The sequence below is a fragment of the Emydura macquarii genome, unplaced genomic scaffold, assembly GCF_026122565.2.
Source record: "Emydura macquarii macquarii isolate MOO-44397 ecotype Brisbane River unplaced genomic scaffold, CSIRO-AGI_Emac_v2 contig_450, whole genome shotgun sequence".
Lineage (NCBI taxonomy): Eukaryota > Metazoa > Chordata > Testudines > Chelidae > Emydura > Emydura macquarii.
In genome coordinates, this window is record NW_027130587.1 from 2859476 (window position 1) to 2885850 (window position 26375).

Consider the following 26375-nt stretch of genomic DNA (forward strand, 5'->3'; position numbering starts at 1 on the left):
ACCAGCCGGCTAATCCGTCATTAGCTCCCCAAATACTCGGGGCACGGACCGGATGCAGAGGGAGAGGCCATCCTTGCCCTCGGGAGCTTGCGGATGGGAAGGACAGAGGAGAGCACAGACAGGCGTGGCGGGTGGGACGGAACGTACAAGGGAAGAGTTGTCTGTCACAATGCCTTGCTAGCGACAAGCAGCAAACCCCTCCAAGCGCTTTTATCACTCCGCACAACAGCACGTGAAGCCCCGCCCCTAGCTAGATTGCGTGAACGCTCCCTGAGTCACTCACGCATCACACAGAGAAAGGCACCAGCCAATTCCCCCCAGCTCCTAGCCTTGCACCCCAGAACTGTACTGTCCAGCCCTGATCAGAAGCCTGGCCAGTGTAAATTTATTACGCAGTCCACCACTCCCTTGATGTGGAGAGGACACACACAAGTCTTTGTAACTGAGCTGAGATTTCCCAAGCACTTCAACCAAAACACTGTTTTAGGTGAAATATAAAGCAGATTTATTAACTACAGAAAGAGATTTTAAGTAATTGTAAGTGGTAGGCTTAAAAATCCAGAGATAGTTACCAAAGAAAATAAAGATAAATGCACAATGTAAATATTAAACCACATTATATTAGGCAGTATTTAGATCAAGCAGTTATCAAGGCAAGGACGTTATAGTTATTAATACACAGGATTCCTCTCAAGCCCGGAACCCATCTCCTGTTGAGGTCATTGTCTTCCAGTGTTCTTGTTGCTTCCAGCATAGGTGGAGGAGGAGAAAGGCCAAAGCATAATTTTATATCCTTCATCCACATGCCGGGAAGACACTAGCCCAGGCACGTTCTCATGGGCTTTGCTGTGACACAGGATTGAATAATCCCCCTAGTGTGGTCTTATGCAACTGAGTCCTAGAGTTGAGCAATCCCATTGTGTGGTGCTTGCGCAACTGTCATTGAGTTGCAAATCCCCTGATTACAACTCCCTTGTTGGATAATAGTCACTTAACATCCTCCTGGGTGCAGACCACCACCCTTGTAAAAGAGACTCTCAAACTTACAACATAGTGAATTGTCGTTACTTGATACACACTATCATAACTGGATACACACTAACGATAGACATATCTGGACTGCACAATGACTTTTCCTGATATCTTACGTGGCACACTTTGTAGGTAATATATCATAACCATAAATGGATGATGAATATGGGGGGAACTCTGAAGCACAGTTTTTCACAGAGTTCTCTGTAATGAAAGGCCCAGCTCTCAGCACTGGGAGTGCAACGCAACTGACACCGGCGTGGCGCCAGTGCAAGCCAGATGTGGCAGATTCTGGTCCTGGCTCTGGTGGGGGCCTGTTTGGTGACCTTCGGTAAATCACTTCCCCTCCCTCCTGTGCCCCATCTATGAAACGGGGATAATGACACCGACCTCGTTTGTAAAGCACTTTGAGATCCAGGCATGGAGACTACTTGAGAAGGTCAAAGGAGCCTAGGAGATTTAGGCATCGCAGTGGGAGTTGGGCGCTTCCTTTACAAACCCCCAGCCCCAGTTGGCACCCCTTGACAGACACTTCAGTCTGTGCCATAAATACTTAGAAGGTGTCTCCATTCTGGGAAAGACAGAGAGCAGCTGATTGAAGGAATAAATCTGCATGCAATTAAGAGTCTGATGAGGGCTACTAATTATTAATGAGATCCTTATATAGAATCAAGGGCATTAATAATGGGAAAAGGCTGCTAGAGTCACAGCCCAAGCCATGTGGGGCTAGATCTGATTGTGTGACCATTCCATCTTCCATGCCAAAGTACTTTTCAGATCATTTGTAGAAGTATCGCTAAAATGCAGCCAACTCTGGGGCGGGGGGGGACACAGAAATTGTCGCTCACAGCAACGCTGCCCAACAGTTTAGGACAGGAAGTGAATCTGGACTTCAGAACTACTGAGAACTAGGAGAACTGCAGTCTAGCTCCCTTCCCTGGCCTCTCCTGTCCCCCCTCCCCCACCCATGCTGTCGGTCATGCCTGAGCAGATTTCTAGGTGAGCCTGTTTGCTGGGAAGATAAATGAAGCGGCATCCGGTCCTCCAGCGTGGTTGAAGCTGCCTGTGCTAATTGCTGGTGACGAGCTGCTGATTTATGGCTCCAGCTTCCCCGAGAAGTTTGGCTCGTGCACTGTCTCGCAGGCATTGGCTGGGCGGATGCGCATGGCGGAAGGCCCAGGCGGGCAGACGATTAGAGCAGGGAGACAGGCGGAGACCCGCACTGGGGCTAATGGACTGCTGTGATGGCCGGCCCAGGGACACTCTCTTTTCCCTGCCAAAATGTGTGATGTGAATGCAGGGACTTTCCCATCCCACTTGCTGGAAGGATGGTGCCCTAACACCAGGGGGCTGTGCCAGTGATTTCACCAGGCCACCCCGGTCAGTTTGCGTCACCTCACTCAGCTTGTCGGCGGGGAACACGACTCCAGGAGCGGGGACAGCTGGCCACCAGCCTCTGGAGGGAGGTGCGTGGGGCTTAGCCCCCTGCAGTACCCAGCTCCTGGGCACCTCACCACATGGGGGGCTGGAGCTGTGTGGAGTCAGGGCTGCCCCGTGGCTGCTTTGGACCATAGGTGGGAGCTGCTGGGGGGCAGATTGGCGAGGGGACAGAGAGCTTCCTGTGGCTACGGCGCGTGGCTGGAAGAGAATGCCGAGACAGGAAGGAAAGAGGAAGGGCTGAAATCCAGACGTCTGTTAATTTGTTCATGGCGCCTCTGAATCAGAAAGAGATCAACGGGCAGCATCGGGGCGCCTGAGCCCACCCTGGCTCGCGCCAGGAACACAATGCAGGTCTCCGGCCCAGGCAGCAAATCGACCCCAGGGCTCCCGGCTGACCCCTGCCATATCGCTGCATTTCAAAGTGCACAGAGAACAATTGTCTGTGGACAGCATCCCTGCTCCCCACCTTCGTGCTGCCCAAGGGCCACCGTGTCTGGGGGGGGGTCAGTACTCTCATTAGCTATCAGGCCAACTAGCTATCTCCACCCCGCCCCCCGAATCTAGCTAGGATCCCAGCCCCATGGTGTCTGAGCAGTGAATGCTCAGTGTGTTGCCCCCCCCCCCCCATCCGCAGTGTGTATATGGGGGGTGGGGGAGCGGGCTCACACGTCCGGCACATGCTCAGTTGTGCACAGTGTGACAGCAGAGCGGGGCAACCGCCGGCACTGGCACAAGACGGGTCTGGGACCGTGCTGAACTGTGGAGACGGGCCAGTGATGCGACCCGGCGATAGCCCACTCTGCGGCAGGCAGATAGGAAGAGCTTAATTAGTTCTGTCTTGTGAAGATGGAGCCGCCTGCCCTGATTACGCAATGAGCCAGAGTGGGTGGCAGAATTGCATTAGGCTCTGGTTCTCTTGCCAGGCTGGGGCTCCCCACCTTCCCTGCCCCCCACCCATTGCAGGGGGTTCTTGGCACCCGTCATCCCCCCACTCTGCCATTCGCTGACCTTGTGCAGTGGCTGGAGAACGGCTGTGTGGATCCAGTGTCGAGCAGGGGTTACACAGTCCGCCCCAGCTCTCTGAAATCCCAATATCTGGATCCGAGGGGCTGGCACGAGAAGGTCAGCGCCAGCAGAGGGAGGCGGGCATGGCAGGGAAAGAGACGCTGCCTTGGGGGCTCTGGGGAGGCCCTCTTAGCTGCTCCCTCTTTCCCTTCCCACCCACTGCTGCTCCTGTTTGTGCTGGAGGACAAATGCCATGGGCCAGCACTCAGAGCTGGGGAGATCCGGGATCAATGCTCAGCTCCGCTGGGAGTCCCTGCGTGATTTGCTAAGGCAAGTCAGGCTCAGTTCCTCAAGGGAATCGAGGCCCCTAACTCCCATTGACAGGCTCTCCCTGGGTCCCAGGTCCCCCGCTGTGCACCAGGGAGGCCAATCGTTCCCTTCCTTCGCTCGTGTCTATTAGGATGGTAAACGCTTCCGCACAGGAACTGTCTCCCACGATTGTATGTCCAGCGCCTGGCACCAGAAGGCCCTCATCTTGGGCAGAGTCACTCGGTGCTACTATCATATACCCAGCAGTAGCCCCCTGGAGGGCCCTGCATCACAAGACCTTTCATTACTTCTAACTGACTGCAGAGGAACGCAGGGTAGTCAGGTCGGCTGGCTCAGCTTTCTCGATGGACTGCGGCCTAGTGCTTGAAGCTACAGCACTCTTCAGACTGTACAGTCCTCCTGCGTGGGCTGAACTAGGCTCTGCCTTCTCCAGCAGGGAGCATTGTCTCCCGAGCAGCAGCTAGGTAACCATGAAGAAGACGGGGCAAAGTGGTAGAAGACAGGCTGTGGGGCTGCCAGCCCCGTCTCTATCCATATGAATTCAGTGGGTGCCCACTGAGCTCCCCCCCCACCTCTATAGAGTCTCACTGTGTCCCACATTTACACTGCCCGCCCCTAGCAACAATAATAAACTCGTGTTCCTGCAGAAGGCAGCATGTCTAGTGGTTAGAGCAGGAGGGGGCTGGGATTCAGGACCACCTGCTCCTGGATTTTCTGCTTCCTTCACTCTCCAACTTGGGCTGTCTCACACAATGCTACGCCAGTGACAAGCGGCAAAACCCCTCCAGGTGCTGGGATCACTCAGCCATCAACATGTGGAGCCCCACACCCAGCTAAATTGCATGAAAGCTCCCTGAGCCACTAGTGAATCACACAGAGAGAGGCACCAGCCAATCACCCCAGCCTGTCACCCCAGCAACACACTGTCTTACACTACTCAAGATTGGACAGTGCAAGCTCACTAATAAGTTCGCTGCCACTTCAAAGGAAAGTGGACGTGCAACATCCCTCGTTAACATGAGCTAAGATTGCTCCAAGCACTTAATCCAAAACCACATTGTTTTAGGTCAAATATAAAACAGATTTACTGACTACAGAAAGATCGATTTGAAGTGATAGTAAGTAGAAGGCATAGAGATCAAAGTCGGTTACCTAAGAAATAAAAATAGAAATGACATCTAAATTCTAACTGTAACAGACTAAGTAAGGTTTGAATCAAACAGTCTCACACCCTAATTGGTGTTCCAGGCAACTCAGTTCCTCAATACGCAGACTGGACTCCCTTCCCACTTAGGACCAGTCTCCCTAGTTCAAAGTCTTTTGTCTTCGAGTCGATCTTCCATGTATTCAGTTGGGAATGGGGAGAGAAAGGCCAAGTGATGCTATCACTGTTCCTCTTTTATACTTTCTTCCAGCTGCTAGGAAGTTTCTTGCTGTGACATGGGAGTCAGGCAGTCCCCATTGCATATGTGTTTCTCTAAGGAGCCTCTGGATTCTTCTTGATGGGCCAGTAAAGCCTGTCTGGCCAGTGATAGCTGCTCCTTTACTGCAGTTGAAAGACCAGCTGTGGGCGTTCTCAACCTCACGACATATTTCAGTAGCACATATAGCAATGCTTTGTAACTTCACATACGCCAATAACACAAACAATCGGACAGAATATCAAGGTTCAACAGATAAAGACTTTTAAAATGATACCTCACAAGGCATGTATTGTACAAAACATAATCACGTGACAGGGGTGAATATGGAGGTCTCAGGGTGCTACTTTGAGGTACAGAGCGTCACAGTGAGTGACTCTGTAAAACAGGGAAACCAACTGGGACTTACTAACCTGTTGTCGACTAGCCTGAAGATCCTCCGATGGACACACAGAATGTTGTAATGGGATTGAAAGCGCAAATTTCATCCAGGAGAACTGTCCCCCGTGGTGCCTTAACTGGCACGGAGCGTGATACACTGTGTGCTGGCATGAGAAGGTCAGCAGAGATCATTTTGCTGCTGAGGAGTATGGGCATATGAATGTCTTGGAGCAGCACTAAATGCCGTTGACACTGATAAAGCTGTATCACTGGAAGGGCCAGATTCCCCAGGCTCTGTTGACTTCAAGGAAGTTACGCTGATTTACACCAGCTAAGCTCTGGCCCTTAGTCCATGCATTTGAATGACTCAGAGTTTTCCTAGCTGTTTCCCTCTGACTCTGAAATTTGCTTTGTCTCGGTTCCAGCGTGGATTGTATTCTTTTTTCATTTTTGGCAAAGTGGGAAGAAAATCCATGTCTCTGTTTTGGAGTTCGACAAGCGCCAGGGGGAAGAAAACAGCTGTGACATTTTGTGCTTGAAAAACAAGCCCAAAGTGCTTCTGTTGTTCTGAGTCTGGCGGGCGAAAAGGGGCCGTGTTTGAAAACTTCAAGCTTGGAGGCCGTTTCATCCTGCAGGAGGGACGCTCACGCTGAGTTGTTTGAAGGCCGTCGGATTTGAAGGCCCCAAAGCGAGGCGCCGCTGTTGATCATGCCCCGAACGGGCTCAGCATGCCGCTTGGTGTCCTGATTGAAAGGGCGGGTCTGCTTGGAAATTGACCAGGTAAAAATAGCAGCTTCTTACTCAGCAAGTCACAGCAGCTGACTGGAGTGATTAAAAGAAGTGTTTGCTGTTTGAAATCTAATTAGCCCTGCAGCGACAGGAGAAGGAGCTGGATTCTATCCCGATTAATCCGGCCCAGCGATGGGAGAAGGAGCTGGATCTGTCCCCATTAGCCCTGCTCAGCCGTCCGAATGATGGAGCGGGAAAGGTTCTTCTCCCTTGCTGTGGATCATTGGCAAGGCTGTTACCTTCCATCCATAGAGGAAATGGGCCTGAGAAGTGGAGAATAGCCATAGAGCTGTGCCCTCCAGAGACTCCCCCAACCCATCCCTGCAGTGGGGCTGGGAACAGGTCCTACTCTAGTCCCACATGGGCCAGGGAGGTCCTCTGTGTTAGGGCTTCCCTGCCCTGTCTCTCTCAGTTCCCAGACACATTCACAGACAGAAGGCAGCAGGTCAGAGTCCAAAGTGCAGGCAATGCGATGAGTTTATTAGGACTAAACATGCAGGCATAAAACCATAGCCTTTCACACTAGTTCACACCGGCTTCCTTTCCCATAACCGTAGTTCTATACACTGATAGTTTCCTTCTCCTCTAACCATAGCTCTGTATGCCAATAGAGCTCCCTCCTTCTTAGTTACACCTATAGTGCCCGCCCCAGGACCACCCCTTACAATTTATGGTCATGTTCTGTTTTGGGGGGTCTTGAGTCTGGGGGCTTTGGTACTACCTCTTTTGTACCCCATGGGAGCGGTAGGAAGCAAGGTTATATTTTGTCCATGGTCACTTTATGGCCTTTTAGTATTTCTTTCTCACACCTCCCTTTACTCCCTTGCTCCTCCAGACCGGTTGCTCAACCTTGCTCTGACGTCTGTCTTGAAGAGGAGTCAGAGCTACACTTTATTTGTACATGCACATATCAAACCCCCACAACACCTCGCAACCTTTTAACTACATCCCTTATCTCTTCTCGCAGTAATAAAGAAAACCCATCTGGTTGCGGGTAGGCAAGAGTAACACATGATGTCTTGTTTAAATGTGTACCTTAAAGACCTTAGCTTTCAAGCGGGCAAGCAGGCCCAAAATCCTATACACAGGCCTTAATACTTGTACAAATCAAAATTTTAGACCACCATCCCTAACACTCTGCCCCAGGGGATTCTCAGCGAGCGGACTCACCTCCCATTAGAGCCCCTCTGCACTGCCAGAACAACACACAGGGACCTGAGCATCGCTGAGAATCAGCCTCCCAGAGCGCAGGCAGAGCTGGCCAGGATGGACCTTAGCAAAGGACATCATTTTGGTTGTAGGCGTAGCTGGACTGAAGTGGAGGGGATGGGGGTGGGGGCGGGCGCTGGCAGCCAGATGGGCCCAGCTTTCTTGGTGTTATACAGCAGATTTGTTTTTATCTAATCTATGCGTGCATCCCCGTACACACCTCTCTACCTGTCTATGCTGATCATGTCCCGGGCCACAAAACCCTCCTGATCTTTTCAGCTCCCCTTCTGCGATTTCCCTGACCTTTGTCTGAATTGGATTTTCCAGTGAGCCCCTTTTGCGGGGTGTGAATGACTCCACCACTGACATTAGAGGTTTTTATTGAGGCAGGAATCGGAGGCTCCCTCCCCAACTCCTTGGGTTTTTAACGGCCAGGACTGGTCTGGATATCCACGGCAGTAGGTCTTGTTAAGAGGAGAGCAGCTCCCAAACCGAGTCACTGCCTGGCTCCGGGGATAGGATCAGCTCTGACTCAGAGCAGAGAGCGCCTCCTACGGAATCAGCAGCCTCACGCTCCGCAGCCAACTGGGCTTCCTGGAAGCCCTCTCGCAGCCAAGTAAACGGCTACCTCTGTCGATAGCAGTACCGGGCCCAATCCTGGAGCCCCCAACTGGGCAAAACTCCAATTGACTGGAGTGGGTTTTTTGTCTGAAGGAGAGCTCAGGATGGGGTCCTTCGGTAACGATGATCAGCCTTTAGATAGTGCTTGACAGTCATTAACCACCATGCGTCACGTCAGTACATCACAGCTGGCTCTGGGCGCCGTGTAAGTGACATTCACACTGTGATGGGGTGAAGCGCTTACAGAGCTGGGAGTGAGGGAAAGACGGCTGATTGGCCTTTTGGGCTGTCAATCACCCAGAGAGCCAGGGGAGGGACTTCCCTTCCCTGCAAAGGGTTCTGGGTAGAGAAGCCCTCTATAAAACTCTCTAATGTCCAGCTGCGAGGTGGGAAAAAGGGCTACATGAAGAGATTGGTTGGAGGTATATCACAGAATGTGTTCCTTGCGGACTCCCCGCTTCTCTGCTGGCAAAACATTCGGGAATAGATCTGCCCCCCGTGACGAGCCCAAGTTCACACACGTCGGTGGCCAGCCTGGCTTAGAAATCAGGAGTCCGAGATGCAAACCGCTGAGCTGGTCTCAGGGTGGGGAAGCATATGAACCAAACACCAATACACAGGCCCGGCTTCCAGGCTCAGTCAATGGTCCCCACTCACAGCTGATCAAATGAAAGATGAATTCAAACGGGAACAGGTGCCAAGAAAGGCTACGGGGATGGTCTGAGGAATGGAGAGCCTGCCTTACGAGAGGAGACTGAAGGAGCTCGGTTTGTTTAGACTGACAAAGGGAAGGTCTGAGGGGAGATATGATTGCTCTCTATAAATACATCAGAGGGAGAAACACCAGGGAGCCAAAGGAGTTATTCCAATGTTGGCGCAAGAACAAATGGATGTACACTGGCCATCAATGAGGTTAGGCTTGAAGTGAGATGAAGGTTTCTAGCCATTAGAGGTGGGACTATCAGGAACAGTCTTCTAAGGGGAGCAGTTGGGGCAAAAACCTACCTTAAGACTGAGCTTGATACATTATGGAGGGGATGATGTAATGAGACTGCCTGCAATGGCATATGGCCCATCCGTAACTGCTAGCTTCAACTATCTGCAGTGGCCGGAGACGTGGCACTAGAGGGTGAGGCTTTGAGTTACTATAGAGAATTCTTTCCCAGGTGTCTGGCTGGTGAGTCTTGCCCACATGCTCAGGGTCTAACTGATGGCCAGAGTTGGGGTCGGGAAGGAATTTTCCCCCAGGTCAGATTGTCAGAGACCCACAGGCAGTGTCTTCCTCTGCAGTGTGGGACATGGTCACTTGCAGGTTTGAACTAAAGCCAGTGGTGGATTCTCTGTCTTTAAATCCAGATTTGAGGCCTTCAGTAACTCAGCCAGAGGTTCTGGGTCTATTACAGGAGTGGGCGGGTGAGGTTCTGTGGCCTGCGATGTGCAGTAGGTCAGACTAGATGATCCCAATGGTCCCTTCTGGCCTTAAAGTCTTATGAGTCCTGAGTAGGAACTGGCTCAGCTCCACCCAGAGGATGGTGCTGATCCCTCCAGGCTCAGCATTCTGGTCTGGCCCCATGTCAAGGTCTGTTTTTCACCGGTGTGTTAGTAAACACTCTTCCTGCGCTTCCCATTAGCCGGTCTCAGCAGAGCGGCTGCAGATACTCCCCCAGATTTTCCCAGCGACATTTCGCTTGCAATTTGCTACGCTGAAACCGCAGGCCCTTCATCCATATTCATACAGCTTCAGCTGTGCATGAAGCTATGGGCCGTGCCAGCATTCTCTCCCTGCTCCCCCCGCTGTGTGTCCTGTGCAAACCAGGGTGGAGTGTATGGGTCCAAAGGCCAGATGTACCCACAGGAGCTTTGTGCTCTGTTAAGCATCAGGGTCGGAGAGGCAAAACAAGGAAAAAGTGACTTAAGAACTTGAGGGTTTGATTTATATTTTGTGTCTTTTGACCAGGGCTGTTGGCAGTGTGTGTTTTAACAGTTATAAAGCCATCAACTTTTGGAATCTCAGTACCTACTGTCATTGAATATTTTGATTGTCTGACCTCGCTCCTCCGCTCCCCCATAATTCTGCACCACTGTGAACATTTACACTGATAAAAATCTAAAAAACGTTGCAAAAGAAACATCGATATTGTCTGTCGAAATGATGGAAATATAAAAATCTAATTCCACCAGGTCTACTTATAAACCAACTGCTCAGCATTCCTTATTGGTCGTGCTTTCATTAAAGGCCAGATTTTTCCAGACTGCTCAGTGCTGGATTCCCCAAGTCTCAGCACCTAACATGCACCCAAGATGCTGAGATCGTCTGAAAATCTGTCCCTAGATGGCTACAGATTTCTTTTCCTCGTGATATGACATTTGCTGCATTACTGTACTGGGACGAAACTCAGTTCGCCACCTGGAAATTACTGGGAGCATGGTGTTTCCTTATTTTGAAAAGTGGCCCCGCATTTGAACTGACTCCATTTGTCTGATACCAGCTGCATTTGTGGATTTCTCAGAAATAAGTGCCCACAGCGGGCACAGTACATTTGTTAGCCCCTTCCCTTAAGACCTGGAATGTGTATGGTCTTGGCTAGCTATTTTGTATCCGTCAGGCCAGACCTGTCTCTCAATTTGACATTAGTGGAAGCGGGAATTGGCTCATCTGAGTTTCCCTGACTGGCTGTTTAATCAACAGGCAGAGATACTGACAAGATCTTCATTACCAGCTAATTGTCCAATGGCCTGTTCTTTCATTCCCTGGTTGGAGACCAAGGGAAGGAAGGAAGTTGGGTCGATTTCGAATCGTTGCTGATTCCATTCCCTTGCATGTTAATTAATGGGTCCATTTCTCCCCAGATAGTTGGTGAGGGCCTGTCTTCATGTCCTTAATTCCAGCCTTCTGACCTCAGGGACTCACTTTCCTGCATGGTGACCCTGATCCTTTGCCCCACGGGGCTCTGCGGACCTGTACTGCTGTTTTGGCCCCTGGGTTTCATTAATGAGAGTCGATGGGGCCAGGCCCTCAGCTGGCATGGATCGGCACTGCCATCGGTGCAGTTTGGCTTATTTGTACCAGCCAAAAGCAAACCGGTCCCCTCAGAGATAGGCGAGGCAGCAAAACGACCCTGCCCCCTACCAGGACGTACCCCAGTATTTGCTGGGTAGGTGGGCTGGGCCTGCTACACACGTCACCTTCTGTCACACACACTGTCCTCTGCTGGGATGGGGCTGGAGGGGTCTTCACAGCAGCGGGGCTGGGGCTTAACACCCTGTTGAGTTGCTCGAGCCAGTCCCCAGCGCCTCCAAGCAATTGTCTCAGTCTCTCCACAGACTCAGGCAGACATCACTGGACTGGTTACTCTGGAGTTACGTTTTTGAGCTTTTCACCATCACTGCCAGCCGAACTAGGAACTGCCCTTGTTTTTTTAATTGGAAGCAAAAAGTCTGGTGTGATCACAGGACTCCAGAAGCTGGAGCTCTAAGCACTGGCCTACCATGCCTATGATTTAAACTGATCCTGTTTACCCCCTCCAGCTGGGCCAGGGTGAAACTGGTGTGAGCCAGGTCCCAGATATTAGCATTTCCAGTTCACACTGGTCCCCCCTCCTCAGGAACCTTTGCCACGTGGGACTTGAGGCTACTGTGTGAGTGTGTGTGTGTGTGTGTGTGTGTGTGTGTGTTTGTGTGTACACTCTCCAAGGTTAATGAGAGGCTTTCTTTTAATTCCCATGGGCTTTGGATCAGGGCCTCGGCCATGCAATGACTGCTCCGTTCCTCCTCTCATTCAAAGGGAGCCAGCTTCCAGTCCCTGCCCCATCCACCGAGAAACCACAGCCTGGGGCCAGCAAAACAGAAATCAGAGGGAGTGGGAAGGGCTGTGTGTTGATCTGCCCCCTGGAACGCTGCTCCCAGCTGCAGCTTCCGATAGGCAGTGGGCTGAGGCCAGTTCCCAGTGCCGAGCCGCATGGTTTGCAACAAGAGATTGATTTTCCAAAGGTGGAAATTCTGTAGGAACAATCACTGTTTTCATTTTGTGCCCTTTCCTCAGTTATTGGTGTGGGTGGACGATCGATGCTGCAATTAGTGTAATGTTCAGGTGGCTCTGTCTGCATGTCAGCAGGCCTGGGAACTGAAACTAACCCGTGCATCCTTGCTGCTTTAGTTCAGCGTCCTGGCACCATGGGCTACGGGTTCTTTAGCTCAGCGCCCTGGCACTGCGGGGCTCCATGTGGATTTAGGTCACTGTGGGACACTGCAAAGTGAGATCCCCCTCAGCTCCACCGGTACCCCTCAATCCTGACCCACGGCCTCCCTGTTCTTCCAGCCCTGGGGTCCCCACTACCCCGGAGCTCAACGCACGTGGCCCAGCAGGGACGTTCCCTTTGGAGCCCATCGTGACACGCTGACAATATCTTGCAACCTCCGGGACAAGGGGTACGGAGTGAAGATAAACTGTGTTGAACTACGGCTGGTCCCTATGGGGTGTTGGATTAAAAGTACAGGGCTGTGTGTTAGGGTGGCAACATACGTAGAGTCTCTCGGAGGACAGGAATGCTAAGGGACTTCCTCTGTTAACAGCCCTTTGTGGCCCCCCCGCCCCGAGGTGCCCAGAGGTTCAAACTGGATTCTCCGGGGAGCAGCGGACAAAGAAAGGAGTTTTAGATATGTAGCCTGGTTTTAAAGAGGCTGAGGAACTTCTCCCTGATCGAGTCAACAGAGAGCACCCCTGGGCCACGGAGGGTCCCGATCCTTAGGGAAGAATTGGTAGGACGGGATCTACAGAGGCCCCATAACACTTGGTGTTTTTTTGGAGCTGAAGTTTTGATTAACTTGTAACCACAAGGGACCCCTTAGGGGTGGGGTTCATGGGCTGCTCCTACCAGAGCCCGCCTTCGGGCTGGGTTGACCACGAGTAAATTTCTTAGCATGCACATAGCTTCCTTTATGGCTTTGAATATGTTTTCGCTGTAGCATTTCTCCCGTATGAATAGCTTGACTTGCTTAGGAAGAGCTGTCCCAGCTGATTTCAGTGGAACGACCTCAACTGACCCTCCCTGAGGGACCTGGTCCTCGGCTCCTCCCCTTTGAGGTTGGCCAGAACACCTAGGAAGCGTGAGCTGCGCGTGGCTGGTGCAGCAATGTCTTCCTGAGTCTGCAGACAGCCTGCCACAGTGGCGCCGCGAGCTGGCTGGAATTTCTCGGCGGGAATGTTGTGCCGATTTGTCGAAAGGGAAGCGTTTCATGGTTCGAGTTCGTTACATGTTTGTCAGATCCCAGACAGGCTTCAGTCAGAAATCTGCTTGATTTCCTGCCAGCTCCGGCCTCAGCAGCCCACCTGGCGGGCTGACCGAGAGTTGGGAGCAGTGGTTCCCTAGCTCCAAGATTCCCGGTTCAAGATTCCAGAGCCCAGTCAAGGTGTCCACGGTCCCAGCTCCCTGTCTGCAGGCAGGATGATGGGGATCCTGAAAGCCCGGGGACTGCTGCGTCCTCAGCAGGCCTGGCTCCCAGTGTCCTCTGCTCCATTTCCTTTTGCAGAGAATTTCCGAGTTTTTCAGTTTCATTCCAAATCGGACGGAACCCAGATTTTGCAACATTGAAAGCCTCCGCTGGGAGCTGCCAGCGCCACGCCCTGACCCATCACAGTGGTAAAGGGAGATCAGTGAAAACACATTGCCTCGAAGATCAAAGGAGCACTCCCAAGGGGTGCTGGGCTGAGTGTGCTGCTTATTTACATAGTTGCTTCATTAAAAACCTCCTCATTTTAGCAAAGTTCCCCCAGAACCCTTAGTCTGCCGGAGGCGGCAGAATCCAGGGACTTGCTGCAGAATTTAGATCTAGCTCACTGAAAGGTGCATGAAGCTTTCTTGTTCTCTGCGTTGCAGCAGCACCTAGCAGCCCCAGCTGAGGACCTCAACCCCATTGTGCTGGGTGCTGTACGTTATTTATTAGGTGTAGTACGGTAGCGCCTAGCAGCCCGAAGGCCCCAATGTGCTGGGTGCTGTACAAACGCTGCCTTGATTATCAGCGTGGCTCCCCACCCTATCCAAATTCCTCTCTGAATTTTCAATGCAACGTTTGCAGTCTGTGTCTCTGGAGTGGGCTTCTCTGGCAAAGTTTGGGGGCTCTGAACAAACCCTGGTGGAGGTCGGTGTAGTAAGAATAAGACCTGTCATAAGGCCTAAGTGGAAAAAACCAAGTGAACAGGAGTATAAGTGGAAAAAACCAAGTTAGCTGGAATTGGCACAGGAAAGTGCTGTCAAAATGTTAAATTATGTAGCAGGTATAGGAGGTACCAAGATACTAACTCCCTAAAATGACACTTTGATGAATAGAAATGACTAAAACGTGATAAATGAAGTTGTTTTGCCCAAATCAGCCAATTAACGGAAAAAGGTGGTATTAGACTATGTCAAGAGGGTGGCAACTACCTACGTCAAAGGGGGCAAGACGAAATTGTAGGCAACAATGCATAAAAGAGGGTGTCAGAGGGAACAAAGCTGTCCAGTCTAGGGGATAACGGAAAGTCCCGCCGTTGAGCCGTGGCCATTGTAACGCCGCCTATACGAAACTGACCCGGAGATACTCTGTAGGTCACTTCTCATTGTGCCGCACGCAATAAACCTGGCCTGGGTGCCTTCGTTGCTCAGCTAATCCGTGGTCGTGTCGATTCATTCGATCGTGAGGGCCGTCTCGGTTTCCTGATCAGAGCTGGGACAGCATCTGCACAGGGACACATGCACGCAGCCTACACTGATAAACATCGGTGGCCAACACACCGTACCACAATCGGCATCTCCCCGAATGGGCCCAGGTCTCTTCTCACGTTGTTTCCTAGTGCATATTTGCCATGGCTTATCTACCACTTGGTGTGTCCCAGCGACTTCCGGTGTGTTTCCAGAGCTCTGGAGGAGATGGGCGGAGTTAGGGAATCAGTGTGGGCGTGTCTTCACCTTCCAGTAAAGATGGTGTGAAGACGTGTGCCCACCCCAACTAACTGCACCGTGCTAACAGGGGTCTGATGGACCAGGCTGTCTGCCGGGGGCCAGGTGGCCCAATAAAATAGCAATCTGTGAGCACCGTGGCTGACGACAGACTGCGGAGGGCCTCCCGGGAGGGTACACACGCCGTGTGGGGCTGCACATATTAGGGGCTCCAGGTGATTGGGGCGCCTGTGGATTTTACAGGTGCCATACTTAGGCGATCACATTCCCTGGGTCCTCCGAAGCTCGGCCTCTGTTCCCAGACTGAGAATTTGGACGTTACCGCTGTAGGTGCCACACGGCAGCGCATCTTTTGCCAGGTGGACGTTGGGGGGAGGAGCGGGTGTCTGTGCCTCAGTTTCCCCATCTGTGTAAGGGGGATACTGACACTGACTTCCTTTGTAAAGCGCTTTGTGATTGGTGGATGAAAGACATGGTCCCAGTGTTGTTGACAGAGTCTGGGGTGTATGGGGCTGGGAAGTAGACTGAGGCTGTGGAGCGTGGGGGGCACGGGGCAGTGGAGAGGGGGCGGTGGGGGAAGCTGGCAGTGGGGGCAGGCGTGGGACGGCGGGGGTGGCCGGGCCCGTTGGCGGCTGGGGGGTGGCAATGCACGGACCGCTCAGCCCTCTGTCCCGTCCCTAACCCGTCCTGTTCTCTGTCCCGTTTCCAGCCCAGGGCAAGGTGCCGGCGCCCAGCTCGGAGCCCTCGGAGCCCTGGCCCTCTGCGGCGGCCGTGACGCTGCCCGTGAGCTACCGCCTTTCCAACACCCGCCTGGCCTTCTTCCTGAAGGAGGTGGGGGCGGGGGCCGGGGGGAACGCCAGCGCCTCCCTGCAGCGCTCCGAGCCCTTCGTCGTCTTCCAGACCAAGGAGCTGCCAGTTCTCAACGTCTCGCTGGGGCCCTTCAGCACGGGGCTGGTCCTGCCCAAGGAGCAGCTCCAGCCTTCCAGCACCCTGGAGATCCCCGACCGGCTCACCGTCAACTGGAAGGTGCGGGCCTTCATCATCCAGCCGCGGGTGCTGGCCAGCCAGCCCGTGGTCCAGGTGCTCTTCTACGTGGCCGGCCGGGACTGGGACGACTTCGACGTGACCGACCGGCTGCCCTGCGTCCGGCTGCACGCCTTCCGCGAGGCCCGCGAGATCAAGAGCTCCTGCCGCCTGCGGGGCGGCCTGGCCACCTGCCTGGTGCAGGCCGAGCTGCCCCACACCTGGTTCGGCCCCTCGGCCGTGCCGCTGGCCAGGAGGAAGGCGCCGGAGGGCCTGGACCTGAGCAGCGAGAGCCAGCAGGCGGAGCTGTACTACACCCTGCATGCGCCCGACGGGGCCGGGGAGTGTCCCGGAGAGACGGCCCCGCGGCGGGGAGGCGGCGCCGCCCGGACCGAAGGCCCCACCCAGCATCCCTTGCTGCGCATCGGCAGCATAGGCCTGTTCCAGTCCCCGCCCACCCAGCGGATGCAGGAGCACCGGCTGGACAGCAACGTCTTCATCCGCCTGCCGGACAAGCCCCTCAAGCCGGGCGAGGTGCTCAGCATCTTCCTCTACTTGATGGCCAACTCCACCGTCGAGCACTTTACACTCAGGTACGTCCCGCGCCGCCTGCTCGGGGACCGGGGCCTGGCCGCTGCCGGGGAAGGGGTCTCTAAATAAACCCTCCGATGCAGCGATGCACTGAGCGCAGAGCCAGCGCCCCACATGGCTGGTGGGAGGCGCCGTGCCGCCGTCTTCCAGCCCACAGGGGAACAGCTGTCGCGTCCCACCCCAGAGGCGGCTGCATTTCCGCAGCGAGGGAAGTGCTCTCTCCCGAGTTTGGAAAGGCATTGCCGTTGGTTTCAGAGGGGAGTTAGGTGGCTGGGCGCTTTTGTCACACGGGGGCAGGTCTGGCGGCGGGTGGGGAAGGGCGTGTGTTGCACTGTGTGTGTTGTTTAGTCCCCCGGAGGGGATTCTTTAGGCCTTCTGGTGGGCGCAAGTGAGGAAACGCCTGGTGCTGTATCAGGGAGTGTCGTAACGTTCTGCACAAAGCACACAATGCAGACGTCCCGGAGGAGCGAGACGGACAGCTCGGCCAGGGCATCCCAGGGGACCGGGGCAGAGTCTGACTCAGCATTTGCTGCTGGGTCATTAGAGCTGGTTGGGAAATGGGCTGAAAACGGAGCTATGGGAAAGCGACAAGCAGGGTGCCCAGCGCCCGGGGGTGGCAGCTGCTGCTGCATTGCTTGATAAGAACCCAAACCTAGCGCCAAACCCCTCTTCAACGGAATGGTACAAAGACGGCGGCATCGGGCAAGGACATTTGTAAATGACGGCTGCGTTCTGCCACCCTTATAATCTGCCCTTCAGTGCCCAGCCCTGACTGTGCTGTTATTACACGGCGGCTGCTTATTAGTTGTCCAATTAATTCGCCTCGAAACTTAACGTAGCAATTAGCAGGAGAAGGATACACCCGAATCTTGGCCACTCCAGGGCTCCCCGGGCTGGAGAGAAGATGTCTTTATCCAGTTCAGGGGAGTTTGGGGTCTCCGTGAGAGCCGGCGGGCAGGGCGGCTGTTGGCTTTCTGGCTGGCGATCGGACTCCAGGCCTCTGGAGACGCGCGTGCTCGGCCGTGCAGCCCCCTTGCCGTGCGCCGGGATTTCCCCAGGGCTCGCGAGCCTCCAGCTTGGTTGTGGAGACCTCGGAGGAAAACCCGTTTGCCGCGGGAGGTGTTGCTGATGACGCGTCCGGGGGCTCTGCCCCGAGAATCCTCGTCCCAGCGCGGCGCTTCGGGGCCATGGTGCGGCAGGGAACGGTGTGCCTGAGGCCAGACGGGGCATGCTCCTCTCTGAGGCAGTGCTGACCCCCGGGGCCGATCCAGAGGATGCTGTGCTGCAGGGGGGTGGGTGGAGGGCTCGGTGCTCTCCCCTCCCAGTCAAAGCTGATCCCCAGTGCCCCAGGAAGGTGCTAGGGGGCGCTGTTCCACGGCAGGTGAGATGTTAAGCCAGGGTCCCGAGCGCATCGGTGTCATCTCCCTGTGCCTCAGTTTCCCCATATGTAACATGACACTGTACCTTCCCCGCTGTGGGATCCAGCTGGGAAGTACTAAGTATCTGATTGGAGTGGAGAGGCCCCAAGGACAGCCTGTTTGGGGGCTCCGGAAGGAGCTTGTGTCCCAGCCAGGGAAGGACGGACGGACGGACGGAGGGAGGGAGGGGTGTGAGTATGGGGTTAAGTAGCTAGCCAGCTCTGTACATGCACTTCCTGAGCTGGCAGGGTCCTGGCAGAGTGCTCGAGCTGGCACAGATCTGTGCCCTGCCCGGGTCTCCGTTGCCGGTTGTTAGTGGCTGGCGCGCTGGCTGGCATTGAGCATGAACTAGCGGAGCGATTTATTGCCGGCAGCCCACGCGGGGCCTTTTGCTCTCCCTATGTTTAGCCCCTTGCTGTGTAATTAGAGGCGATGGGAGGAAGGGGGTTTTAATCATGACTGGCGGCACCATAACAAAGCAGCGGGACGCTGCGCAGCCCCTGGGCTGGGAAGGCACCGGGCCCGCCTGCCCTGCTCCCTGCCGCTCCCGGCAGCCTGCCCACCCAGTCTGCAGGATTCCCAGCGCTTCCAGGATCAGAGCCAGGTCAGACACGGCCGAGCGCCAGCCTGCGTCCTGCCCCATCCTGCAGACAGCTAGGACGGCCCCATGGGCCAGCCAGCAGCCTCCTCTGGGTTCCCCCGAAGCCAGTGTGTTAAGGGCCCAACATCAGCCTCTTCCCCCCCCCCCCCGCCCGCTCCCTCGCTAAGGTCTACAGAAGCCTGCGCTCTGGGGTGGGGAGGGCAGGGGGCAAGGAGACCCCCCCCTGGTCTCACGTTGCTGGAGGGGGTGGGGGTGGCAGGACGAGAGGGGACAGAAGAAGGTACGGCCTGGGAGCTGACCCCTGGGTGGTCCCCTGCTCCTTCCCTGCCTGGCTTGTTCCATCACGCTCTAACGATGCTCCTCACCCCCGCACACGGGCTGGCCCTGACCCCCAGACATGGGGGTGGGTCGCACGGCAGCAGCCGACTGGGCCAGCGTCTCCCTGGGACGCCCGGCGGCAGGGTGCTGCTCTGATCAGATGCTCTGGCGTTTGTAACGTTCAATCCAAGTGCCCAGGACAGCACGACCCGGCCTGAGAGCACTGGGCGGGGACACTCACCCTCCAAGATGTCCAACTAGGGAAATACAACCTAGGGGGAGCTACTATAAGGTGGGTGCACGACTGGTTGGAAAACCATTCCCAGAGAGTAGTTATCAAGGTGGAAGGACACATTGAGTGGGGTCCCGCAGGGATCAGTTCTGGGTCCGGTTCTGTTCAATATCTTCATCGGTGATTGCGATAACGGCATAGAGAGCACACTTACACAGTTTGCAGATGAGAGCCAGCTGCCGGGGGTGGGTGCAAGTGTTTCGGAGGATAGGATTAAAATGCAAAATGATCTGGACAAACTGGAGAAATGGTCTGAAGTAAATAGGATGAAATTCAATAAGGACACATGCAAAGTGCTCCACTTGGGAAGGAACAATCAGTTGCACACGTACAAAATGGGCAATGACTGCCTAGGAAGGACTGTGTAAAAGGGTCTGGGGGTCACAGTGCATCCCAAGCTAAATATGAGTCAACGGTGTAACACTTGCCAAAAAAAGCGAACATCATTCTGGGCTGTATCAGCAGGAGTGTTGTAAGCAAGCCACGAGAAGTAATTCTTCCGCTCTCTCTCGTGCTGAGACGGCCTCAGCTGGAGTATTGTGTCCAGTTCTGGGTGCCATATTTGAGGAAAGATGTGGACAAATGGGAGAAAATCCAGAGAAAAGCAACAAAAATGATTAAAGGTTCGGAAAACACGGCCTGTGAGGAAAGATTGATAAAACTGGGTTTGTTTAGTCTGGAGCAGAGAAGGCTGAGGGAGGACGTGAGCGCTGTTTTCAAGGACATAAAAGGTTGTTACAAGGAGGAGGGAGGTAAATTGTCCTCAACCTCTGAGGACAGGAGAAGAAGCAATGGGCTTAAACTGCAGCGAGGGCAGTGTAGGTTGGACATTATGAAAAACTTGCTGGCACAGTAGTTAAGCACCGGAACAAATTGCCTAGGGAGGTTGTGGAATCTCCGTCATTGGAGATTTTTAAGAGCGGGTTAGACAAACCCCTGTCAGGGACGGTCTAGCTCAGTGTTCTTCACTGCAAGGTCCGGGAGCCAGTGGCGGCTCCATAGACCCTAAGTGCGGCTCCCTAATTGTTCATATTCCAATTGATTTTATTTTAAACATTCGAATATGCACCGAGCCTATCAAATCCACCTTCTTTACCCATCACATGGAGCACATGGTACGGAGTGCGCCAAGAAGTGCATCTCAGCATGGCTGCCTGAGCTGGACTGGAGCGGTGCATACGAACACTAAAACATGCCTGGAAATAAAACTTGGTGCAGGCAGCCCCGTGTGCCTGGCCAGCCCGACAATAACAATGGAAGGAATGTCCTGCAACCAGGGCATTAGCCTGGCGCTCCAGAGATCTGGGTTCAAGTCCCTGACCTGCCACAGACTCTCCGTGTGCCCTTGGCCACATCACTTAGGGGCTGAATGCACCAGGAGCAGCTATACCTTTAACCCAGCCAGCTTGGGTCCTGAAGCAGCAGCAGCACCCAGGACCCGGCACTAAACACACGCACCCAAAGTCATTCTCTAGCTTGACGACAAGATATGGGCTGGATGCAGGAATCACTGGGCGAGGTTCTCTGGCCTGGGGGATGCAAGGGGTCAGGCTGACTGATCCGCATGGTCCCTCCCAGCCTGGAAATAAGCCCCTGCAAATCTGGGTGATACAGTATTAGCCAGCTTCAGTCACTGCCAGGCTGGGCTGGATTCGAACTGGCCTTGCATAGCCCCTGAACAACAACGCCTAACTCGCTCATCGCTCTCACATCCCCAGCTGCAGGTGGGGAAACTGAGGCACGGGGCGGGGACGTGACTTGCCCCCGGTCAGCCAGGGGCAGGGAATGCCTCTTTCCTGAGTTCCAGTCTCAGGCCCTGACTCTAACCCTCAAGGCTCCAAGCCGCCCCCGGCAGAATACGGGCCTGCCGCCGCCGCGCTCTGCACCGCGCCCCCTGTGAGAGGAAAGGTGCTTGGGGGCGAGAAGGCCCCCCGTGTTCGGAAGCCCCCCGGGTGTGGGTCTGGCTGGGGGCAGGCGGCCGTGCTGACGTGAGCTTTGCTCTCCTCTCTGGCTCTGCAGGGTGAAGGCCAAGAAGGGCGTCAACCTCCTCAACACCAAGTCCAGGAACCTCCAGTGGCTGGTGAACTCGGAGCTGCTGACGGGCGGGAAGCACTCCACGGCCACGGTCGACGTGGCCAAGATAAACGGCGCGCTGCCCAGGTAAGAGCCTCGCCCCGCTCCTTCCCGGCTGCTGGGCCTGAGCGATCCTCCGCGTCGGGAGGGAATTTCCTGCCGTTTGGACCGGCAGGGATTTTATTACCTTCCCCGGCAGCTTGGGGTGTGGATCTGCTGGGATCCGCCCGGCACGGCTCATCTCATCAGCTCCCTGTTTTGGCTGGGACGATTTCCACTGGAGCACAAGGGACCGAGGCGAGCAGGTTACAGGCGTGTGGGGCCAGTGGGGGGTGGGTGTGGGAGTTTCCTGCGCCTCTGAGATCATCCCCTCTGCAGGATTAATCCTTCCCTTTGCACCTTGCAGCCAACACAGATGCCTGCGGGGGGGGGGGAACGGACGGGAACCAGGCTCTGCTCAGGGATTGTCCCTGCCTGCCTCTCTAACACCGAGGACTGATGGCACGGCTCAGCCCATTCCCCGGCCAGCAGCTGCAGTGTGTACGTGGGTGCAGGCTGGCCTCCACGGCCCGTGGGCCAGATCCCCGGCTGGGACCTGTTGCTACCTCCCTGCAGAATCATGAAGATGTTCCAGGGTGGAGGAAACAGCATTTCTACGACGAATGCTGTTTGTCGCCGGGGTGCCTGAGAGCTGGCGAGATCCCACCCCGCGGGGGCAGTTCGGGACAAGCCAGGGCTCTCTCTACACCGCTCGCCAGTCACGCTGAGCTGTGTGGGAGCGACTCGACCGGCCTGTGCGCAGGGCCGCCGAGAGGACCTGGAAGCTGCACGGTGAGCCGGAGAGGCAGGGGGTGACTCGGACCTGGCAAAAGCACCCCTTTGGGAGCGAGGGAGGAGCCGCTGCCACTTGGCGGTTAGCTGCGTGACGAGGATGGACCTCGCTATCTGTTCTGAATGAACTCCAGGGAGCCGGGCCTAGAACCTGCTCCTCCATTCCAGAAACGCAGGCCTCGTACCCTTGAGCAAGAGCAGAGCGCCTTCTGCTGCTGCTCGAAGTGCTGCGGGCCCAGCTATGAAAAGGCACCATCACTCCCTCGCTCGTGCTCCGCAGATCAGTACATGACACCCAGCCCTCGGTCACAGCCCGGCCGACCTGGGGGACATGTAGGAGGGTGGAGCGAAATGAGGGCCCGAGGGAAGCTCCCCACCTCCTCAGAGCAGCTGGGATTGGGGGAGAGGAAGGGTCAGAGCAGATTTGGAGGTGGGCAGAACGTTTGGTATGACAAAATCAAGGGCGCACTTCGACAACAGCTCTGCCCATCCTCCAGAAGCAAGGGGGAGCCAGAGGTGGCTGTCGGAGGGCTGGTTCTGTGCAGCTCCCTCGCCCGGGGGGTGCTTCTTGGGGAATACCCGACAAGTGTTTGTTGTGAGAGATTTTTTAATGGAAAGAACGGCACGTGAACTCCTTCAGAAGAGGCGAGGCCAGATGCGCGGGAGGGATTCCTCAGCCTTGGAGGTGGACTGAAAGCTAAGCTGGAAATTAAACTTAGATGTAGGCGCTGGATACTCCTAATGCCCAGCTGGGGGAGCTATTGAGCCCAGAAATCGGTTTTAATCTGCTTTAGTTAATAATTCAATGGCACTTCACCATTTGCTAAACGATGTCCCAGAATGTGCATTTCCGATTATAAGGTTTGCTTGCAGTATATTATTCAGCCACTAGTTGTCTCTATGATATAGAGTTCCAAGGTCTGGGTCCTGGTAAACAAAGGCAACCATGCTGGAACTCAAGTTGCGTGGAAACGAGTTTGTTTGTGCTTGTAGTTGCTGATGATTTCTTTAGTTAAACCCCTCCTGCTTGGGAAGATCTGTGTCCTGGTATCATATACAGGTGCCAGATACTTAAGCACCCTGAGATTAAATCAGGAAGCGAAGGAGTATTTCACAGTGTGGGAAAGAGAGAATATCATTGTTACCATTATTTATTTATTAAATATCATGACACATTCACACAACTCCTTACAAACATCAATTAAAATAAGATCCCAGTCTCTAGGGGGTTACTGATCCAGCTAACTTAGCGACAGGTAAATCAGTTGTGCAATTTAGGCTAAGAAATAAGGAATTATTAATTGTCATGATTAATTAATTAATCAGTGTGTGCTGTGGTAGCAGCTGGGGCCCCAAACAGGATCTTATTGTGCTAGGTGCTGCACAAACATAAAAGGAGACAATCTTGTCCCTGAAAAGTTTAAAATCTAGTTTAAAAAAATGGACTAAAACTGATTGCTGTATTGAATGCTCCCTTCAGCAGTTAACCTCTAAGCCCATGGAGCGGGATGGGCTTGGAGACAGGGAAGTGGAGCTGAAGTGAACAAAGAAAGGGATTGGGAACGGACGACTCATGGAGTCTGAAACATTAGATGATTAAATAGACACATCTGCATTCGAGTCCCAGTTGAGTATGTAACAGCTCTTGTGTGTTAACCTTTTCAGTAGAGGGTGGCGTAGCGCATACTAAACAGACACTCCATCCTCTGAAGCATCTGGTGCGAGCGTTGTCAGAGACAGGACGTGGGGCTAGGTGGACCCTTGGTCTGATCCAGTGTGACTGTTCCTATGCTGCTGTTGTTTATATAAAAGTATATCCAGAGTCACACCCATTAACTTCATCAGCCAGAACTGGTAGAATCATTTACACAATCAATTTCACATTATACTCCTAATCAATTGTTCAGCTAAAATATTGGGGGTTTGTACATGCTGTTAAAATGTCTTAGTGGCCAGTTTACGCAGAGGATTACAACCTACTACTGCAGCTAGCTAAAAGAGTTATTTTATTCCTTCAGCTCCTGAGATAGAAGCCTGTGCTTTTGGATCTGCAGCTCTTTGATTCAAACTCTGCGGCTAACCCATGGGAGTGAGGAGGTGGTGACAGTTTCATTATTTGCCCAGCTATGTAAGCTGGCTGAGTCATTCAAGTCTGTTTGCAAATATACACAGTTCAAATAATCATGTTGTTTTCCGTTCTTCACCAACCTGGAACCTAACCAGGAGTGCAGAGATGCGCGGCAAGCCCATGCTTGTCTATTAGGCCTGCTCGTGCCCATGAAAGGTGATTAGGTACCTGATTTGTTTCCTGAGCTTCAGTGATGTGTTTGCGTGTGTGTAACACTAGTTCATTGAAAGGCATCCCAGTTGCAGCTCTTTGCGTTCCAGTGGGGGAGCGGGAAGAAAGGTGGGTGGAAGGTCCCTTTGCCTGGGGGGGTGGAGGGGTAAGAGGGGGAGTGAGCAGAGGTACTGGGGCTCGGTGAAGGGGCAGCCGGATCCGCCAAGGAGGGGCTGAGGGGTTCCTACCTGGCCCATTCCGGCCCTTCTAGATCCCGCTCTCACTTCCCCCTACTCCTGGCTGTGCAGCATGGGGGCAGAACCCACAAAATACTTCCACTGAGGAGGGGTTAGCCTCCCGCCCCCACATCCCAGGTTCCAGCTGTCTGTGGATCCGACTAACACGTGAGAGATTTGGATTGTGGCTCATTGGGAATGAAGGTTCCTCTTTCTTTGGTGGGTTGTGTGGAAAACTACAGTACAAAGGAAGGGAGCAATGGAAGGAAACAGCAGCCAATGGCAACAAAGAGAATGGAGATCGATATCACCTAGCAGCACAGGGACCCTGGGGAAAGAAGCGAGAGGACATGGTACAGTGCATCGTTCCTAAGAAAGGATCCCGTCCCAGGGGACGGAGCGTCCTCAGTTCCCAGGGCCTACAGCGGGCGCCCAGCACCTTGCAGATTCAGGCCCGGGTACCTTTTACTGGAACTGATCGAAAAATGGAATTTTCATCCTGTGGGAAACTCCACAATGTCAATGTCGTTTTCTGACATTGGGACAAAGCACAGAAATATCACAACGTCTCGCAGTGGGGAAATGTCTACATGCAATGGGACTCCCATGATGCACTGTGGGAGGTCAGCCATAGAGAGGGCTCACAATGCATCATGGGGGATGTAGTCTAGGGCATGCTGGAGCCATGAGGGACCTGGAACTACAGCTCCCATGAGGCACTGGGGCAACTCAGCCCTAGGGAGAGATCGTGGTGAATCCTGGGAGGTGTGGTCTGCCTGGGGAGCAGAACCTATAGCAGACACTGGAGACTGAGATGCCCGGAACTACAACTCCCATGAGGCACCACAGAAACTGAGCCAAACGCAGATTTACTGTTGACTGACATGAAATGTTTCATTTGATTTCAGCAAAACCCCATTTTCCAACGGGAAAACATTAAGCTGGAAATGTGTTGACCCGTCCTGGTGTCTATTATAGCAGCACCTGAAGGGTCCAAGCGTGGGCCCGTTGTGCCAGGCCCTGCATATACTCACAGTGAGAGACAGTCCTTGCCCTGACGAGCTCACGGTCCAACAGGACAAGACTGCAGCTGCATAGCCCCATTTCCTCTGCTCCCATAGCAGCCACGGGTGCTGAGGTAGGACAGATGCCGGGCAGCCTGGTCGTTAGCCCACGTTCCACACCTCCAGCTCACACACATGCCAGCTACTCAGAGAGCCTAGGCACTGGCCATGGGGCTTGCTCATCAGCTGGTGCGACTTGGCTTCATCCCACTGATTTCAATAAAGCATCTCAGATTCACCCTCGCTGGGGAGCTGATCCATCAGATCTCAGGGCACGCAGGACCTGTGGGTTACAGAGGATGCCAGGACATCAGGATGCCAGCAGCAGGTCTAGCCTGGCATAGCACGTACTCCTTACAGAGACTGGTTCCCCACTTGCACCTTGGGTAACCGGCTGCAGCTGTTAAATGCTACCGAGTCCAGACGGCCCTCGCTTTTCCAGGGTGTACAGGGCTATTCGGGGTGTTGGCAGGGAAGGATCAAGTCC

The 26375-nt window shown here is 54.1% G+C and overlaps 1 protein-coding gene across 1 annotated transcript in view; it reads left to right on the forward strand.

Annotated features, from left to right (window-relative positions):
* The window catches only part of TMEM132E (transmembrane protein 132E), a 192904-nt gene that overhangs the window by 140993 nt on the left and 25536 nt on the right, over positions 1-26375 (forward strand). Inside the window, exons 2-3 of the mRNA XM_067538156.1 lie at positions 15873-16779; positions 21426-21566. Of these exons, the coding sequence (XP_067394257.1) occupies positions 15873-16779; positions 21426-21566 (1048 nt within the window). The remainder of the gene's footprint in view (positions 1-15872; positions 16780-21425; positions 21567-26375) is intronic.